This window comes from Panonychus citri, unplaced genomic scaffold (genome assembly GCF_014898815.1).
Source record: "Panonychus citri isolate SS breed McGregor unplaced genomic scaffold, ASM1489881v1 Contig00137, whole genome shotgun sequence".
In the NCBI taxonomy this organism is placed as follows: Eukaryota; Metazoa; Arthropoda; class Arachnida; order Trombidiformes; family Tetranychidae; genus Panonychus; species Panonychus citri.
The window spans coordinates 747,510-763,454 of record NW_026515542.1 but is presented as its reverse complement, the minus strand read 5'-3'; the positions used below and the strand labels follow the sequence as shown (position 1 = coordinate 763,454).

The 15,945-nt window shown below is 30.3% G+C and overlaps 6 protein-coding genes across 8 annotated transcripts; 5 read left to right on the top strand and 1 right to left on the bottom strand.

Annotated features, from left to right (window-relative positions):
- Positions 1–481: 481 nt before the first annotated feature.
- Positions 482–2,609, top strand: LOC128392802 (uncharacterized). Its single transcript, XM_053352881.1, has 2 exons — positions 482–1,204; positions 1,978–2,609. The coding sequence occupies exons 1-2, from the start codon at positions 1,058–1,060 to the stop codon at positions 2,203–2,205; spliced, it is 375 nt and encodes a 124-aa protein (XP_053208856.1). The 5' UTR covers positions 482–1,057; the 3' UTR covers positions 2,206–2,609.
- Positions 2,610–3,905: 1,296 nt separating this feature from the next.
- LOC128392814 (pancreatic triacylglycerol lipase-like) lies at positions 3,906–6,793 on the top strand. 2 transcript variants are annotated; one of them, XM_053352891.1, is made up of 8 exons: positions 3,906–4,232; positions 4,642–4,916; positions 4,983–5,382; positions 5,453–5,845; positions 5,919–6,231; positions 6,313–6,476; positions 6,538–6,606; positions 6,673–6,793. In XM_053352891.1, exons 1-8 carry the CDS (start codon positions 4,151–4,153, stop codon positions 6,723–6,725), a joined length of 1,749 nt encoding a protein of 582 aa, XP_053208866.1. In that variant the 5' UTR covers positions 3,906–4,150; the 3' UTR covers positions 6,726–6,793. The 2 variants fall into 2 exon arrangements, with proteins under 2 accessions (XP_053208866.1, XP_053208865.1); XM_053352890.1 differs by having other exon boundaries at positions 4,627–4,916.
- A 691-nt stretch (positions 6,794–7,484) lies between these two features.
- On the bottom strand, positions 7,485–10,145 carry LOC128392815 (uncharacterized). Its single transcript, XM_053352892.1, has 3 exons — positions 10,004–10,145; positions 9,394–9,552; positions 7,485–9,188 (listed from the first exon to the last, which is right to left on the bottom strand). Exons 2-3 carry the CDS (start codon positions 9,536–9,538, stop codon positions 7,624–7,626), a joined length of 1,710 nt encoding a protein of 569 aa, XP_053208867.1. The 5' UTR covers positions 9,539–9,552; positions 10,004–10,145; the 3' UTR covers positions 7,485–7,623.
- Positions 10,146–10,503: 358 nt separating this feature from the next.
- LOC128392817 (peroxisome biogenesis factor 10-like) lies at positions 10,504–12,533 on the top strand. Of its 2 annotated transcripts, none has more exons than XM_053352895.1 (3): positions 10,504–10,759; positions 11,165–11,454; positions 11,531–12,533. In XM_053352895.1, the coding sequence occupies exon 3, from the start codon at positions 11,541–11,543 to the stop codon at positions 12,363–12,365; it is 825 nt and encodes a 274-aa protein (XP_053208870.1). In that variant the 5' UTR covers positions 10,504–10,759; positions 11,165–11,454; positions 11,531–11,540; the 3' UTR covers positions 12,366–12,533. The 2 variants fall into 2 exon arrangements, with proteins under 2 accessions (XP_053208870.1, XP_053208871.1); XM_053352896.1 differs by having other exon boundaries at positions 10,504–10,790.
- Positions 12,534–12,812: 279 nt separating this feature from the next.
- LOC128392818 (programmed cell death protein 6-like) lies at positions 12,813–13,666 on the top strand. The gene has a single exon (XM_053352897.1). It carries the CDS (start codon positions 13,006–13,008, stop codon positions 13,534–13,536), a length of 531 nt encoding a protein of 176 aa, XP_053208872.1. The 5' UTR covers positions 12,813–13,005; the 3' UTR covers positions 13,537–13,666.
- Positions 13,667–13,801: 135 nt separating this feature from the next.
- On the top strand, positions 13,802–15,724 carry LOC128392816 (THO complex subunit 6 homolog). The gene is made up of 2 exons (XM_053352894.1): positions 13,802–14,106; positions 14,277–15,724. Exon 2 carries the CDS (start codon positions 14,367–14,369, stop codon positions 15,426–15,428), a length of 1,062 nt encoding a protein of 353 aa, XP_053208869.1. The 5' UTR covers positions 13,802–14,106; positions 14,277–14,366; the 3' UTR covers positions 15,429–15,724.
- Positions 15,725–15,945: the final 221 nt, after the last annotated feature.

Sequence of the window (15,945 nt, the reverse complement as noted above, 5' to 3'; positions counted from 1 at the left end):
ATTTAATCACCAATTGATCAGGTTAACCAATCAGAAAATCATCTGACCCCATGAAAAACCACAATAATACAGAATCGTAATGAATTGAAGGAAATCAGCTAATCAGTTAAATTAGAGGATAATAATCATTGACCATAAGCACCATGATCGTCATCATCATGATCATCACCATCTTCATCATCACCTACACTCCCTTTATCCCTTTAATTGATTCATGATGAGAAAATGACACAAGACAAACTGATTGGACATTGACGATTACAAATGAATGCGCATGTTGATGTAAATGTAACGGTAAAAAAGCCAACACCTAATGATGCTGATCAAGGGAATATCAGAGTTGACAGAACGTAAGAGAAACAAAAAACATGAACGGATTCCCTTGGATTCCTATTACTGCGCATCTCATGGGAGTTAAAATATTATCGTTTCTTGTTTTCATCAGTTTCAAGAATCAACTGAATATAAGCAAGATAAAAATTCTCTCTCCCTCTTGTCTCTCTCACTCTCACTCTCTCTCTCTCATACACTCTTCTCATCTTTCAACCTTTTATCTTCGTCATCATCTTTAGTGAGAAGCGGATCAAACGCCAATTCGAAAAAATAAATTCAAACCTCCTTAACTTTCTGATATTTTGATTAATTTACGAATTCAAATCATTTGCTCATTCAAAGAGATATAAACCGATTTAACTAATCAATTTTCGTGAGAGTAAGTGAGAGAGAGATTTATTTATATATATAGTGAGTTAGTGAGAGTGTTTGAGAGAGAGACTATCAAAAAGTGAGAAAGTTATATTAACCTGAAGATTTTTTTTATCCATCACTATTAATCAGATAATCTAATCAACAATCAACTAATCCACTCGCTTTTGTTTTCTTGTTTGTTCAAATCAACTAACAATCTACTAACTAATCAACCAGTTTTTTGTTTTCATTAACTTATTGTGTATCTTAGTGGTTGACTGTTAATTACATTGTGATTCAACAATCAATTCAATTGGACAATTTCAATCATTTAATCATCAATAATTAAACAAAATTTAAATTTGCAAATATGAGTTTTAATCTGAGAAACAGCTTAACAACCATTTACCTGATATCATTGATCTTGGTGATTAATTTAATTGTTGCTCTTGCAGCTAATCGGGAAACAATTAAACGGAATACCGATGAACAAGATGATGAATGGATCACTAAACAGGTAACAATTAAATCAACAATTAAAATCTTTATTGTTTCGCGATTCTTATGATTTTTTCTCACAACAATTGGAAATTATTTCCAATCAATTTCAAGTAATCATGATATTTGAAATTGTTGTTTTTGTTGTTTTTTCTTGTCATTGATTAAGTGTTCAATTTAGATCTTTAATCATTTCAATTAGTGCATACAAATGTTTCTAATTCCCATGGTAGTTTTTACATTAACTGATTCGAGTATCAATAATTTATTCAGTTAGCCCATTCATGAGAAAATGAGTTATCATGAAAAGTTTGAAGAAAAGAAAAAACTTCTTTCTGAGAAATTAACTTATTCTCTTTTAGTGTGAATAGATTTTTTTTTTCTTCGAACTGAACTGAACATTTTAGAGAGAGGGATTCGAATTCTCGGAAATTTAAAGGAAGAAAAAAGTTCTAAATTAATATGATTTGAATGGAAAATATCATTTCAATCGTAACCTTAAAAGTTTTATTCAAATGATCAAAGGGAAAGGTTACAATTTGAATTAACCATTGTTAATAAATCACTCGAAAGGTTGTTGACTTGACATATTAGTTAATCAACAATTAGGTGTAAATAGTTAATCATTTAAAAATAGAAAAAAATTAGCTATTGTTAGTGAATTAGTAAGTTGATTGAACTTTTATGAAACATTAAGGTTAGTTTTTAGGTGGAAATCTTGAAAAGTTATCCGATTAATTGAATTTCATTGTGAATAAATTTCCTCTCATTAATATTCATCTGAATTAACAGAGATCTGGAGCTGATTTAATATTTAATTCCGGTCTTGATAACGACCTCGGTCTGGACAAATTCTATACCCTTGTCCCTCGATTTCGAGGAGTTGGACGATTTTCACCATCTTCATCATCTTCATCCCCTTCGGGTCCAACTCGTGATATCTTGAGTCCAGAGAAAAGGCAAATCCGTTATCATCAGTGTTACTTTAACCCGATTTCCTGTTTCAGACGACGGAAGTAGATTCACAAAGATAATCGATAATATCAACAACAAAGTGAAAGAAAGTTATCAAAACCAAAAAGAGAAAAAGTGAAAATCGAGTAAATCGAAACCGAAAAACAAAAAGTTCTGTAATCGTAAAAATTGAGAGAGAGAGAGAGAGAAAAAAATTTGAATTGAAAATCAACAAATTAATCCAATCAAAATGATATGTAATTGTAATTGAATTGCTAAATTGTATTAACTTCATCAACACAAATCAACTTCAAATCAACTTGTAAACCTTTTAAATTAATAATAATAACAATGCTAATAACATATTAGTTGCTAATATTTAATCAACATTGTCGATAATATCATTATGATTTATCAACTGTAATCAAATTAACTTTTAAAATATTGAACATTAAATCATCTCAAATCAGTTTGAATGATTATGATTAATGATTAAGAGAAAATTAGAATAGAATTAGAATAACAATCAACTGATTGACTGCGATTCAACATGTAATATAATTATACCAAAGACAACAACAATCAGTTAATTGTCTACGATTCGAGACCTTATAATTGATTCCATAAATTAGATTGTGTGTTTGCTTTTGTTTTTATTGGAAATCAAATTAATTTTCATTAATTTACTTTCACTCTCTCTCTCTCTCTCTCTCTCTTCTCTTTAATCATCAATTATAATCATCATTGTCATAATCACATCTCAAATCAATTGATTAATTAGTCAATTAATACATTATACATTATTATTATGGTTGTTATTAAATTTACTTACATATCATAGTTATAACTTGATTGTCATCAACTGATTATTACGTTTAATTATTAAATGATATTTGTTTTGACAGAAAAAAAAATTTGTTAATTACTATTGATTTAATCATTTCATTAATAAGTTACCAAGGGACAGAATGTTAATCACTTAACAGATTGAATTAACTTTGTCTAAGCTAATCAAATTGTAAGTTTGGTTGATAATCAGATTCTGATTTTGGTTATAATAATAATAACGATAATCAAATATTAACAATGAGTTGATGTTAGTAAATCAACAGAAGGTAAATTCAATTTGCAACAATTTGTTAATCAGTTGATCTCAATTGTGATTATAATGCTAATAGAAAAGATCTCAGTTAATCAATTGATTCGTTGATTGAGTTAAATCGAGTTAACCAAATGATAATGTTTACAATCAATTCCATTGATTTAAATTCAAATCTGTTCTGAATGATTAACTTTTTTTTCTTGCAAAACAAAATTTGATCACTTCAATTCATTAATTATCTTTCTCATTTCAATTTAATATTCTTATCTCAGTTAATTATCTCCTTAAATTATTAATAGTTAACAATCTGATTAGAAAACTAAATTAAACTTCTTTTACCTGTTTACCATTGGAAATAAAATACTAATCACTCCTTTTAGTTTCTCTTGTTTTTTTGGTTTTCCCGTTTCAACTCGTTTCCAATTAATGATTTGCGATAATTAAAATTTCCAATAATTGATTGTGACGCAATATTAGAATCGATGATCATCGGTATTTCGCCGAAAGAGAAAAAGACAGAAGAAAAGTAAGACAGAACTTGAGAAGAGTGAAAGTTACGATATAAAAGAAAGAGAAAGAGAAATCGATGTTTGGTTTTCCATAAAAATTTTCCTCGACTATCGATGATAATCGATGATTCTGATAATCGAAAGCATCACGATTCTCAATCAACTTGTTTACCAAAACTCTTATTCAATTTACGGAGTTTCGTTGCATTCAAATAATCATCGAATCAAAAAGTTCTGTACCTAATAGTATTAGGCTAATATTGATACACTTCGATCTATTTTCGATTAATTTTGATGACAATTTCTAAACCTTTTTTCATGTGAAATGGTGTCAATCGTTGTGGTCAACTAATTTTTCTCACTATTATCCCGTCGATAAGTTCAAATCGTGTTGATTGACATGGAGATAAATTTATTACAATTTTTACTCTATTTATCATTTCTTATTAAAAATGTCCACTTGGATCCAAATGATACAAATAGTAAGTAATCACAACGAAAAATGTGACAACCTTGACAGCAATGAATGAACGAGATCATTTTTGAAAAGCTATTGATTCAGAAAATTTCAATTTTTCATTACGGTGCAAATATCTTCAGAGTTATTAGAGTTTCAGGGTATTTCGTTATTTGTCCTGAGTCATTTCACCTTTGAACTTGAATCAAGAGCTTAAATCATTATCAATAGACTCTCTTTGGTCTTTGTAATTTAATATAATTTATCCAACGAATATTATTAGTTGTAATCGATTGATCCATGGAAAAGATCATTATTTTGTTTATTGATCGATTGATAATTACATGGAAAGCTAATGATTTTTTATATGACAATTGAATTGAAATTTTCAGTTTTTAAACTCTTATCATGAACTCTAGTTTCTTCAAATTTAGATAATTTGGAAAAATGTTATGAGCACTTGGGTTGCTTTCCAAGGGTTGAATTCATTGACGTTGCTGGTGAATCGATGATGCTTTTACCTCAAAGTTTCGAGGAGATTAGCTTGTCATTAAGATTATTCACTTGGAGAAATCGACAAAGTCCAATCGATTTACAATACCATTTTGAAGAGTCTCAATTGAACAATTCAACTTACGAAAAAGGGTTGAAAAACAAATTTATCATCCATGGACTGGTCGATTCTACTAATGAAACAGATTGGATGAATGTAAGATTATTCTTAAAATATATTCTATGAAATTTCTAATCTTAATTTTAAATTGTCACTCTGAAGCAAGTCAGAGACAATATTCTTTCAGGAGTACCTAAAAATTGGAACCGGTGGATCAAACCGATAAATGTATTCACAGTCGATTGGTCGAATGGCGCGAAAAAAGTCAACTCTTGTCAATCGATAGTGAACTCTCAAGTTGTTGGTACAGCGATCGTTCATTTTATCAAACGACTTGAAATGTTCTCGGCCTTGAAAATGTCTGATATCCATTTGATTGGCTTCGGTTTAGGTGCTAATATCGCTGGCTATGTAGGTGAAAGGATAAAAGCTCCGTATATTGGACGGATCTCTGGAATAGATTCCTTAGGTCCCGATTTCTATCAGAATTTAACTTCACTTCGTTTAGATCCAACTGATGCTCTATTCGTTGATGCTCTTCACAATTATGATACTATTGGAGGTGAACTTTTATTTTCTTTCTTCATATCGTTTTATTAGCTAATTAATTACTTTCGATATCTTAAAAATAGGTCCTCCTGTTGGAGATGTTGATCTTTATCCAAATGGAGGATATCATATGTGTAATGAATCGAAAGGATTGTTCATTGATTCAAATGGCACATACGATAAGGTGACGAATGAAACTGTTTCATGTAATGAAAACTTTGCAGCTCAATTAATGTTGGTTAATTCTGAATCTTTCGACTGTCAATTCGTTGGTTACCAATGTTCAAGTTATGATAAATTCGAGAAAGGTCAATGTACCGTCGATTGTGGTGATGATGGTAAAAAGTGTGTTCCATTTCGTATCTATAGTGACCGCGTATTCGGGCTTAATTTGAATAGAAAAACACAAGATACTTTTTTTGATGGAAAATCTAAGAAATATTATTTCAAGACGAGTGATAAATTCCCATATTGTCGTAAGTTTAATCGAAGTACATTTAACTCTATTGATTCTACTTTTTTCTCGACTCTTCTTCTTTTCATCCAAAGTTCATCATTATGGAATTAATTTCACTTTGTCTAACTATTCTGAGCCTGGACTTGCATCAATTACTATTAACCTTGAAAGTGAAAAAGGAAACGCTTATGGACTCAACATCTCAGATAATTTCTCGAACTTTGAGCCTGGTGGTAAATACACTTACCTTTTAACTTCTGAAATAAACTTATATCCACTAAAAAGAGCTACAATCAAATGGACATTTCCAAAAGCCGATGATTATAATTCATCAAAAAATATTTCTAATCCCAGAATATTCATACTAAGAATATCAGTCAAATATTTTCTGAAGCTTTTCTACAGGTAATTATTAGTTGGAAATTGTTATTTATATAATCAATTTGTACTTACCTTGATTACTAATACTATTGATATTTACGCCAGAATAAATAGCGATCTGTGTCCTGAACATTCACCAGAGTTTCCAAATGGAAGCCAAGAATCATTCGTTCCTTGTTGGTACCCATATGATCCCGATGAACCTTTAGGTCTTGGCCTCGTTTATAAGCCGCCGCCAAAGAGTAGTAACTCTGAAGAAAACGATGAAGGTAAATTTAGAACGAGATTGAAGAAAATTAAAATTAACTGATTTATGACAATTTACTTTAGATTCAACTAAGAAATCGGAAATTGAAAAGTTAAAGAACCTCGCTAATCAACAAGGAAGTTCTCGAGGAGGTAATTCATCTAATTGTTATTATTTAACTTGCAATTAACTTCCAACATTTTCTTTTCTATTTTCAGTGCTTTTTGGAAAAAATCGGAATCTATTCACTACAACTGAGAATCCAGAATAAGAAGACAATCAACCTAAACATGATTGTAATTCTCATAATAAATGACTGAAAATGTCTCATTTCTTTTATTTCAACATTTTCCTTGATTGTTGATTATAATCAACAGATGACGAGAACCAATTGATAACAATTAGAGTTAATTATCTATCAAATGGAAGTTTAAAAAGAAAGAGGTTAGAAAATCCAATGTTGCTTGTAGATTTGATTTTTCTCCTTGAAAAGTTAACTAAACAATTGATTAAATTGGTATGAGATAATTAATTAACCAAGATAAACAATCAACTGATTGTTCAATTGAAAACTGGAAAATAAGAATCAGGAAAATGAATCGAGAAACTAATAATAATCAGGAATTAAATGTTTACATTAAAAGGCTCATCAGTTAATCAGTGATTGTGCATCTTTCCCATTTGATTGTTTAACCTTGACTTTAAACAACTATGGAAGATTAAATTAACTAATCACAATTAATATTAATTTACCTTTTATCAGACTTCTCATTTTACCCTGATCATGATGTTTCCCAGTGAACGTTAATTAAACAAATATAACTCTAATTGCTTGAAAACTACATAGCAATTGAATGTAACATGAAAAATAATTTTAAATTATACAATTGAATTGATGATCAATATAAACAATTAACTATCAATCAATATTAATTATTAATACAAAACAAAAAAAAAGAATCAAAATTAATGAAAAAAAAAACAAGATCAATAACTAACCAAATTGAAAAAGTTTGATTGGTTTTACAAATTGTGGTGATAATTATATTATTACTATTGATAAATTTTACATTTAACATTTTGTTTTATATATTATTTATAATTGCAATTAAACATTTTTGATTTCTAATTTAAGTATTAGCTGGTAATTGTTGTTAATTTGTTTCTCTTTAATATTTAACGCTGGTTAGATTTTCCTTTAAACTGTTATCATCGGTGTAAACTTTTTGATAATTTCGCTTTAATCCAATTAAAGTTAATAAAATCCAAACAACGGCGATAATAAGCCCAATCGATAAGAAGCCGTAAAGCCAATAGATAATTGTTGATGATGATGTTACAGTTAATAAGGTTATTTGAGGAGGTAAACCTTCAATGGGCGATGGTGATGATGAAGAAGAAGACACAATAATATTGGACAGGGAATTAATTGAATCTAAATTGTTTACAGGTAATTCCGTTCTTCTGAAAAGCTTAGAGGAGGAAGTTGATTCCGGAAGATCTTGTTTATTAATTAATTCTAATTTGGGCCTTGTCATTGATTGATACTTTCTAGATGACGATGATGATGAAATTGCAACATTATTCGCGTCCAAATCTTCATCTTGATCCAAATTTTCATCGTATATTATAGTTGCGAGATCATGTTCATCTTGTGCTTGTGTCGCTTTATTCATCATCTCTTGGTCTCTTGGTGAACTGATCACTTTGCTTTTAGATTTATCATCACCAGGGAAAATAAAATCATAAATGTTTGGTGCATCAGTGAATAAGATTCCAGAATTTTGTTTATCCAAAATATATTCATCGTTATCTCCCTCATCGTTGTTTCCTGTCTTGAATCGTTTGATTAAACTAATTTGCCGGAATGCGTAATGTTGCGTATCACTGGCATAGAATTTGAGAAAATTTTTCTCTTTCATCATCTTGATAGTGTAAAATTTAGCATATTGATACTTTTCCTCGGCTAAACAATTTGATATAACTGTAGTTCGTTGGGACCAATTAGGACCAGAAAGACGTTCTATTTTGCCTTTACCACTGAAAACGTAAATATCGCCCGTCTCTGAATCGATAACAGCAGAATAAATTAATCCATCGGTTAGGGAATTGGTACACATGAGCCGTTTTCTGTCCATAATTTTCTGTGAGCTTGGAGTTCCAAACCATAGACACTTATTTTCTTCGATCCAAAATAATTTATCTTCATCTACATTATAAAGCACTTTTCCTATTTTCTCAGTATCTTCAGATAAGATGGTTCGGTTTAGATTAATCGAAAATGAATTTGACTTTTTTTGAGCAATCGATAAACCACCAATGAGATCGTACATTTCAATTCGATGTAAATATGGAAGGCTAATGAACATCTTTCCAGAATCAACAATTAAACTTCTCACACGAGCTCCAATAAGCATATCATTATTATCACGTAATTGCTTCACATCACTTATATGGTAATTTGTTGAATTAACCCGACCAGTCCATAGAGTTGAACTATCTGAATCAGCCCAAATTAGATGAAAGTCCAAGGTAACTGGATCCATAAAGTAATCAACTGATGTAATCCATCCTGGATCATTTTGAGAACAATTTTTACCGGCAATTTTTAATGGCACCTCCAAAGGTCTTAATGAGGGAAAAGAGGGAAAAGATGGCGTCAAATCTGTTGACTGGGATTCAAAGAAACGGATCATCAAACATGGACCATTTGAATAGATTACAAGTTGACTATCTGTCAAAGGAAAAGTGAAACGAACGAAAAACAAAAACACAATTAGAAACACTCAAAACCTAATTAGGTGAATGGTAAATACACAACCGTAATTAAACCGGCTTTTCAATAAAACTCTTCCTCTTGTGGAAATGAGAGTCACAGTTTGAGAAAGAAATGGAGGAAACAACAATTTAGAGGGAAACATATGAGTAAAAATACTAACCTTTATATTTTGATTGAAAACTAAAGGGTAAAAGGGTTACGATCACAACTAATTGAGCTAAAGTGATTCCACTAAGGGCACTAGGTAATCGTAGAGTTGGTACCATATTGAGATAATGTGAAGAACAACAATGAGAAATCCCCATAGTAGAAATGGCAACTAAAGAGAGAGAGAGAGATGAAGATAATGAGAGAGAAAGAGTCAATCACAGAGGGAAAAGAACCACAAGGAGAAAAAGGGATATCGAAGAAGGAGAAAACAAGAAAGAGGTGTTAACCCTCTCTAATAAGGAATGAATATCAATGGAATAGAAAACAATTAACAATTAATTGTAGATAAATTGGTTGATTAAAAAAGGAAGAAAGAAAAAAAAACACAATCAAATTGAATGAGTAAAAGAGAAAAGGTTAACTGATGGTGAACGTGATTATTGGTAGAAAAAACCAGGACCAGAAAAGAGAGAAGAACAAAAATAAAAGAAAGAGAAAAGAAAGAGAGTAGAAAAAATTGTTTTTTCTCTCATTTGTTGTTTCACCTTCTCATCACCGGTTGTGTTAATAAAAGAAATTAAACATAAACGGAGTAATTAAAATACTTAATTGTTGATTACCTTTTATTGGTGTTTATTCCCCTTTTCATCGTTCGATCCTTTTAATTCCGAAAACATCATCATCATCATTTGTCTTCATCAAAAGAGAAAATCTTCCCAAATAGAATATTTGAAAATTCTTTTTTCTTCCATCAGGCAAACTCTCATAGTCTCTCTTTTTTATCCTCTTTCTCTCTTTCTCCTTCTTTCTTCTCTCTCTCTCTCTCTCTTTCTTTCTCTTCCAACTCACCTTGTGTCTCCTTCACTTTGCATATTGTAAATAACTGAACAATTTATTTTCATCATCATACTAATCATCATCATCTCTTTCAATACACTAATCCAGTTTAAGTGGAAGTCACGTAAACCATTTTTGTTGTTTAAATCACATAAAGAAAACATGATTTGACCTCTCATGTTATGACCTGATAGAATTGAATTAATTGTTTATTCTCTCAAATTTGAACACTTTTCCTCATATTCTCAATTATCTTGGATCATCACCATCATCGTAATCACAAATTATCATCTTCATTTATTGAGATTACAATTTAATCTTCTCAACCTCTTCAATGTAATCAATTCATTCATTTACTTCTGTTTATAGTGTTGACATTACAGCTGATTGTTGATGTTATTTAATTTTCTGTTTGCTCTTCTGTGATTCACTTGATACAAATTACAATCAAATTGATTGTTAATTTATTACCAAATGGAATATAATTTTTTCTTCATTTTGTGAGAATCAACTTTAATTATTATCTAATTGTTTACATGGTAAGTGCATCATTGAGAGTACATTTATTTTGTAAGTAAATACACTTGATGATATTTTCTCAATTCAAAACAAACATTACTACCAATGTATTTGCTTTGAAATTCATTCCTTTTCTCTCATTAATTTTGTCTTATTCTAATTAATCAAATGGATTTTGATGTCAGATTAAAAATTTCTTTCATCCATTTACGAAAGTTAATTAATCCTTTATCAAGATTCAAATCTAGATCTTCAAACTTAACTCTTTGATTAATGTTAATCTGGATAATACCTTTAATCCTCTATGATTACGATTGATCAATTTGATTCATTCCAATTCATTAGTCTACGTGATCATAGTAATGTCACAATATTTAATATTCTCATTAACTAATCTTTTTCTTTATTATTATCTTTTCCAATAGATTCAATGAGACTCAGACGATTGGTGTTTATATTCAACGAGGAAATCATATTACATCCTGCTGATGATTTGATAACATGAAGGGAAATCATAATCAAGAACAAAGTTGATCTCATTTCAATCTAATTAGCAGAATAATTATCACTATCATGGTGATTCAGTTGTAAAGCAATCCACTCAATTTCATATTAAGCATCCAAGATTCAAAAACAATCTTACTTGATATTTGACAAAGGAAATTACAAGATACTTACAACGAGATTACATTAATCATATTATCAAAAAATAAAGGTTAGTACATATTGATCTTAACATCATTTATAGTTATGTCATTCTTATTCTTGATTTATCATTTATCCCGCTTCAGATTAACAATCATGTCTTCAGTTGAACCTTCACCAGTTTTATTGGTAATTGGATCTAATAGAGATGAAGAATATATTGAATGGCTTGGTAACCAATGGTCTTTCATATTCCAAAAGATAATTGGCATGCAAAGATGGTTTCAGTATCGTCAACAATTAAATTTAATTGCTCCACTTTCCTATTACATGGTAACCACATTGTCAGGCCTTCAAACATTGGGTGAAGAGTATACATCGTTAATTCAAATTGATGGTTCAAATAAGATTGGTTTTCGTGTTCCATCAAAGTTACGTCGAGTAATTATGATTGGAATCAACTGTATTTATCCTTTAATCACTGGTACAATTATTCCTAAATTAATGAGAAATTCTGAAGAATGGGAAAAAGACTCGGTGTTATTTATGATGGAAAAGTTACAACACATTAACCTTATTCTTTTCTACATATTTGGTAGTTTTTACCAATTTTCCAAGAGAATCTCAAATATTAAATACGCAACTCACACTCAATTAACGGAAGACTATCGAAGATTTTACCGATTACTTGGAATTTTATCAACATTGGAATTTGGTTTATCCATGATGATCACTTATCGGATTAAAAAATATGAAAAAGAAAAGGTTAACCAACAAAACCTTCAATCAATCGAAGGTTCACCAAATGGTGTTCGATGTTCACTTTGTTGGTCAACCAGGAAGGAAACAACATCTACACCTTGTGGTCATCTTTTCTGTTGGACTTGCATTTGTCAATGGATTGAAATTAAGAAATTCTGTCCAATCTGTCGAACTCAAATTGATAGCGGAAGTAAATTGGTTTATCTACACAACTATTAACTATCAACCAGTGAAAAAGCTTTAGTATATATTTGGATACCAATTGAGGACAATCAAAAAACATAAAAACTTATTAAATTGTGATATTTATTTTTCGTTCACGGATTTGTAATAGTTGAACAAAAGTGCTCTCTCTTAAACTCTAAGTAAAACGGTATAACGGATAAATTGAATAATCAAGAAAAAAAAATCAATTTATTGTTTATAATTTGCCAAATTTCCATTTCCAAATTGGAATTGAAAAAAGAAATTAATTTTTTACAATTAAGATCCATGTAACTCCATCTACCGATTGGATTTTCTAGTAGAAGAACATTAAGGTCACGTGACTTTAGAATGAAAGGAAAAAATTGATTCTCTTTGTTTCTGACTAATGGGAGTAACGAACAATTTATTAATTAACATTATCAGTGTAAATCTATTTCGTTAATTTGTGTAATTATTTTTCACCATTTTCTTTCCATTCACTCGTGAAAAGAAACACTTCACTTTTTTACCTTCATATTGTTACAGTTTAATTTCAGTTTTTCTTTTTTTTTCAATCCATCATTTCGTTGGAATTATTTTTTTTACTGGTTTTGTGAATCGAGATTCCATTTTTGTTGACATTTGTTTATTTCTTTAGTTGTAAAGTGAAACAATGACTTACCAAATGCCCGATAATAAATGGCTTTATGATCTTTTCAGAAGAGTAGATCGAGATGGATCGGGTGCAATCAATGCGGTTGAATTACAATCAGCTTTATCAAATGGGACTTGGAGTCCATTTAATGGTGAAACGGTGAGACTTATGATCGGGATGTTTGATAAAGATAAAAGTGGAGCAATCAATTATCAAGAATTTACTGCTCTCTGGGATTATGTAACTAGATGGTTAAACTGTTTCAAATCATTTGATCGAGATAATTCTGGAAATATTGACCGTAACGAGTTGAAACAAGCATTAACCACCTTTGGTTACAGATTATCGGATAACTTTTACACCATAATAGTCAGAAAATTTGATAGAAAATCTTCTGGATCAATTTATTTCGATGATTTCATCCAATTATGTGTACTTCTTCAATCACTAACCTCAGCATTCAGGCAACATGATACAGATCAAGATGGATGGATCCAAATTGATTATGAAAGATTTTTAACTATGGTTTTTGATGTTTGTATTGTTTAATTATTGTTACCATATTCCCATCACTTCCAAATCCAAGAATCAACAAACAAAAACGATCAATTCTAATTCACGCAAATTGTAAAACGTTAATTGTTATCGAGCCAAATTAAAGAGCCAAATTGAAAGAAAATCATGTAACAAAAACAATCTCTCCTTCCTCTTAATCAACTGCCCAGTGTTCAAATAAAATCCAATCAATTCCATATAAAAACAACCAAAAAGAACAAAAAAAAATTCGAATTACAATTATTTCCATTGTTACTCCTTCCAAATGGAAAATCATATGTTAGTCCATAAGAGTTTTCGGTTTTGATGTTTACACTTTTCTCTTCAATTTCTATCCACTCATTTGTCTCCAGATAATCAAATTTATTTTCTCTTTAAACTGATCGACCAATTAATCAACATCATTAACAGTATTCGATTGTGAAAGTTAAATCATTTTCTTTAATCATCAAACAATTGTGATTACATTTCTCTTAACCTTCATCCTATCTGCTCATCAAAGACTCTCAACAAGAAGCATTTGTTGTTGTTTTTGTTTATTTTCTTTGATCACAATTAATTTGGGTAAGTTTTCACTCGTTTAAAATTGATTAATTGTTCCACTAATTAACTGTGACCTTCACCTCAATATGTCAATAGAAAATCAATTCCAATTTTCCCTGTTTACTGAATCTAAATGAATTTTTTTTCTCTTCTCTCTTTTCCTTCACAATTTTTCTCTCTCTCTCTAATAGATTTCCACTCAATTTATATTACACAGGAAAGCAAATATATATTTAATCTAATTACTAATCTCTAATTGATTCTCTCTATCCCTGGTAACAATGGTTAATTTAAATGACTCTGGTGACCTTGCCAATAAATCCGTTACCAGATCGGAGGCTATCAAGCAATATTATGCTACCATTTTGTGTCAAACCTTTTCCCATGATGGAAAATATTTAATTGCTTCCCTTAAAAGTGGTAAATTAGCTTTATTTGGAATCTCCAGAATATTTGATTCACATGAGAATCAACCTTGTTCGGACAAATCAATCTATCAACCAAGTATCTCAATACAAGCTCATAAAGATGCGATCTATGGTTTAACCGGGAATAAAAGTTTAATCTTGACCGGTGGTAAAGGTGAAATCAAATGCTGGAAATGGTCAGATTTGGTTAATCAAAACACAATTGAATCTCAATGGTCCATAACCCTTGCTCATGGTGATTCAATATTACGTCCAGAGATTAATTCACTTGTTTTATGTGGAAACGATGAAACTGATGAGCTGCTACTCGCTGGATGTGGTAATAATAAGATTTACGGTTATGATCTGGAATCAAATCAACCCAGATTAACCCTTGATGGTCACACTGATTATATTAATTGTCTCGCTTATTCCAAACAATCAAATATCCTTTTCTCTGGAAGTGAAGATGGTTCAGTTTGCCTATGGGATTTGAGAATTGGTAAAACTGTTAACACAATTGAACCTTATAAACACAATGAGCTAAATCGACCCTTCGGTAAATGGATTGGCAGTATTGCGCTGGACAATTCGTCAGAGTGGATGGTTTGTGGTGGAGGTCCACATTTAAGTAGTTGGCATTTGAGGTCACTTTCACGAGGAGTCGTTTTTGAAAGTTCCTCTTGCGATGTTACATCACAAGTTGCCCTTATTCACAATGATTACGTTGTTTCCGGTGGAAGTTCATCCCAAGTGTCAACCTGGAGTTTAAATGGTAAAATTTTTTCCGAAATTCCCTGTGAACCATTTCACGTTTATAGTATTGCGATTCACGAGAAAGATCAAAAATCGCTAATGGCAATCGGTGGGTCGAGTTACAAGATTAACATTTGCACCAATTTCAAGTACAACGATTTTCACTTGGAAGTTTTTTAATCATCGCCTAATTTTAAGTACATTTTCCAATCGAAACACTTAATTGCTGAATCAATTTACGCTTCACAAGTGAACAAGACAAAATTTTCATCATCAGAAAATGATTAATTCTTTTTTTGCCTCTCACAATCAACTAATCCATTTCATCTTTACATCTTCTTGCCACTTTCACAACATTAATGTAAAAAGAGATTCATTTTTTGCAGAACAAAAAAAACCACAACAACAACAATAGATTAATTGTATTTGACAATTAGTCTTTTTTTTTGTGATTAAAATTTATTATTTACAATGAGGACGAAAAAAAAACATTTTTCTTTTTATAGTTGTTAAATTATACAATTCGGAAAATTGGACCAACATTGGGTTGGAAAAGAATGAGAGAGAAATTAATTTACAAGTTAATTTACTTTTAAAAGTATTTTTCTAATATCATGTAAGTCAAACACTTTTTGGTTTCCATTTTTTTTCCTTAATCATTTTCGCTGTTTGTGACCATAACAATTATCACAATCAT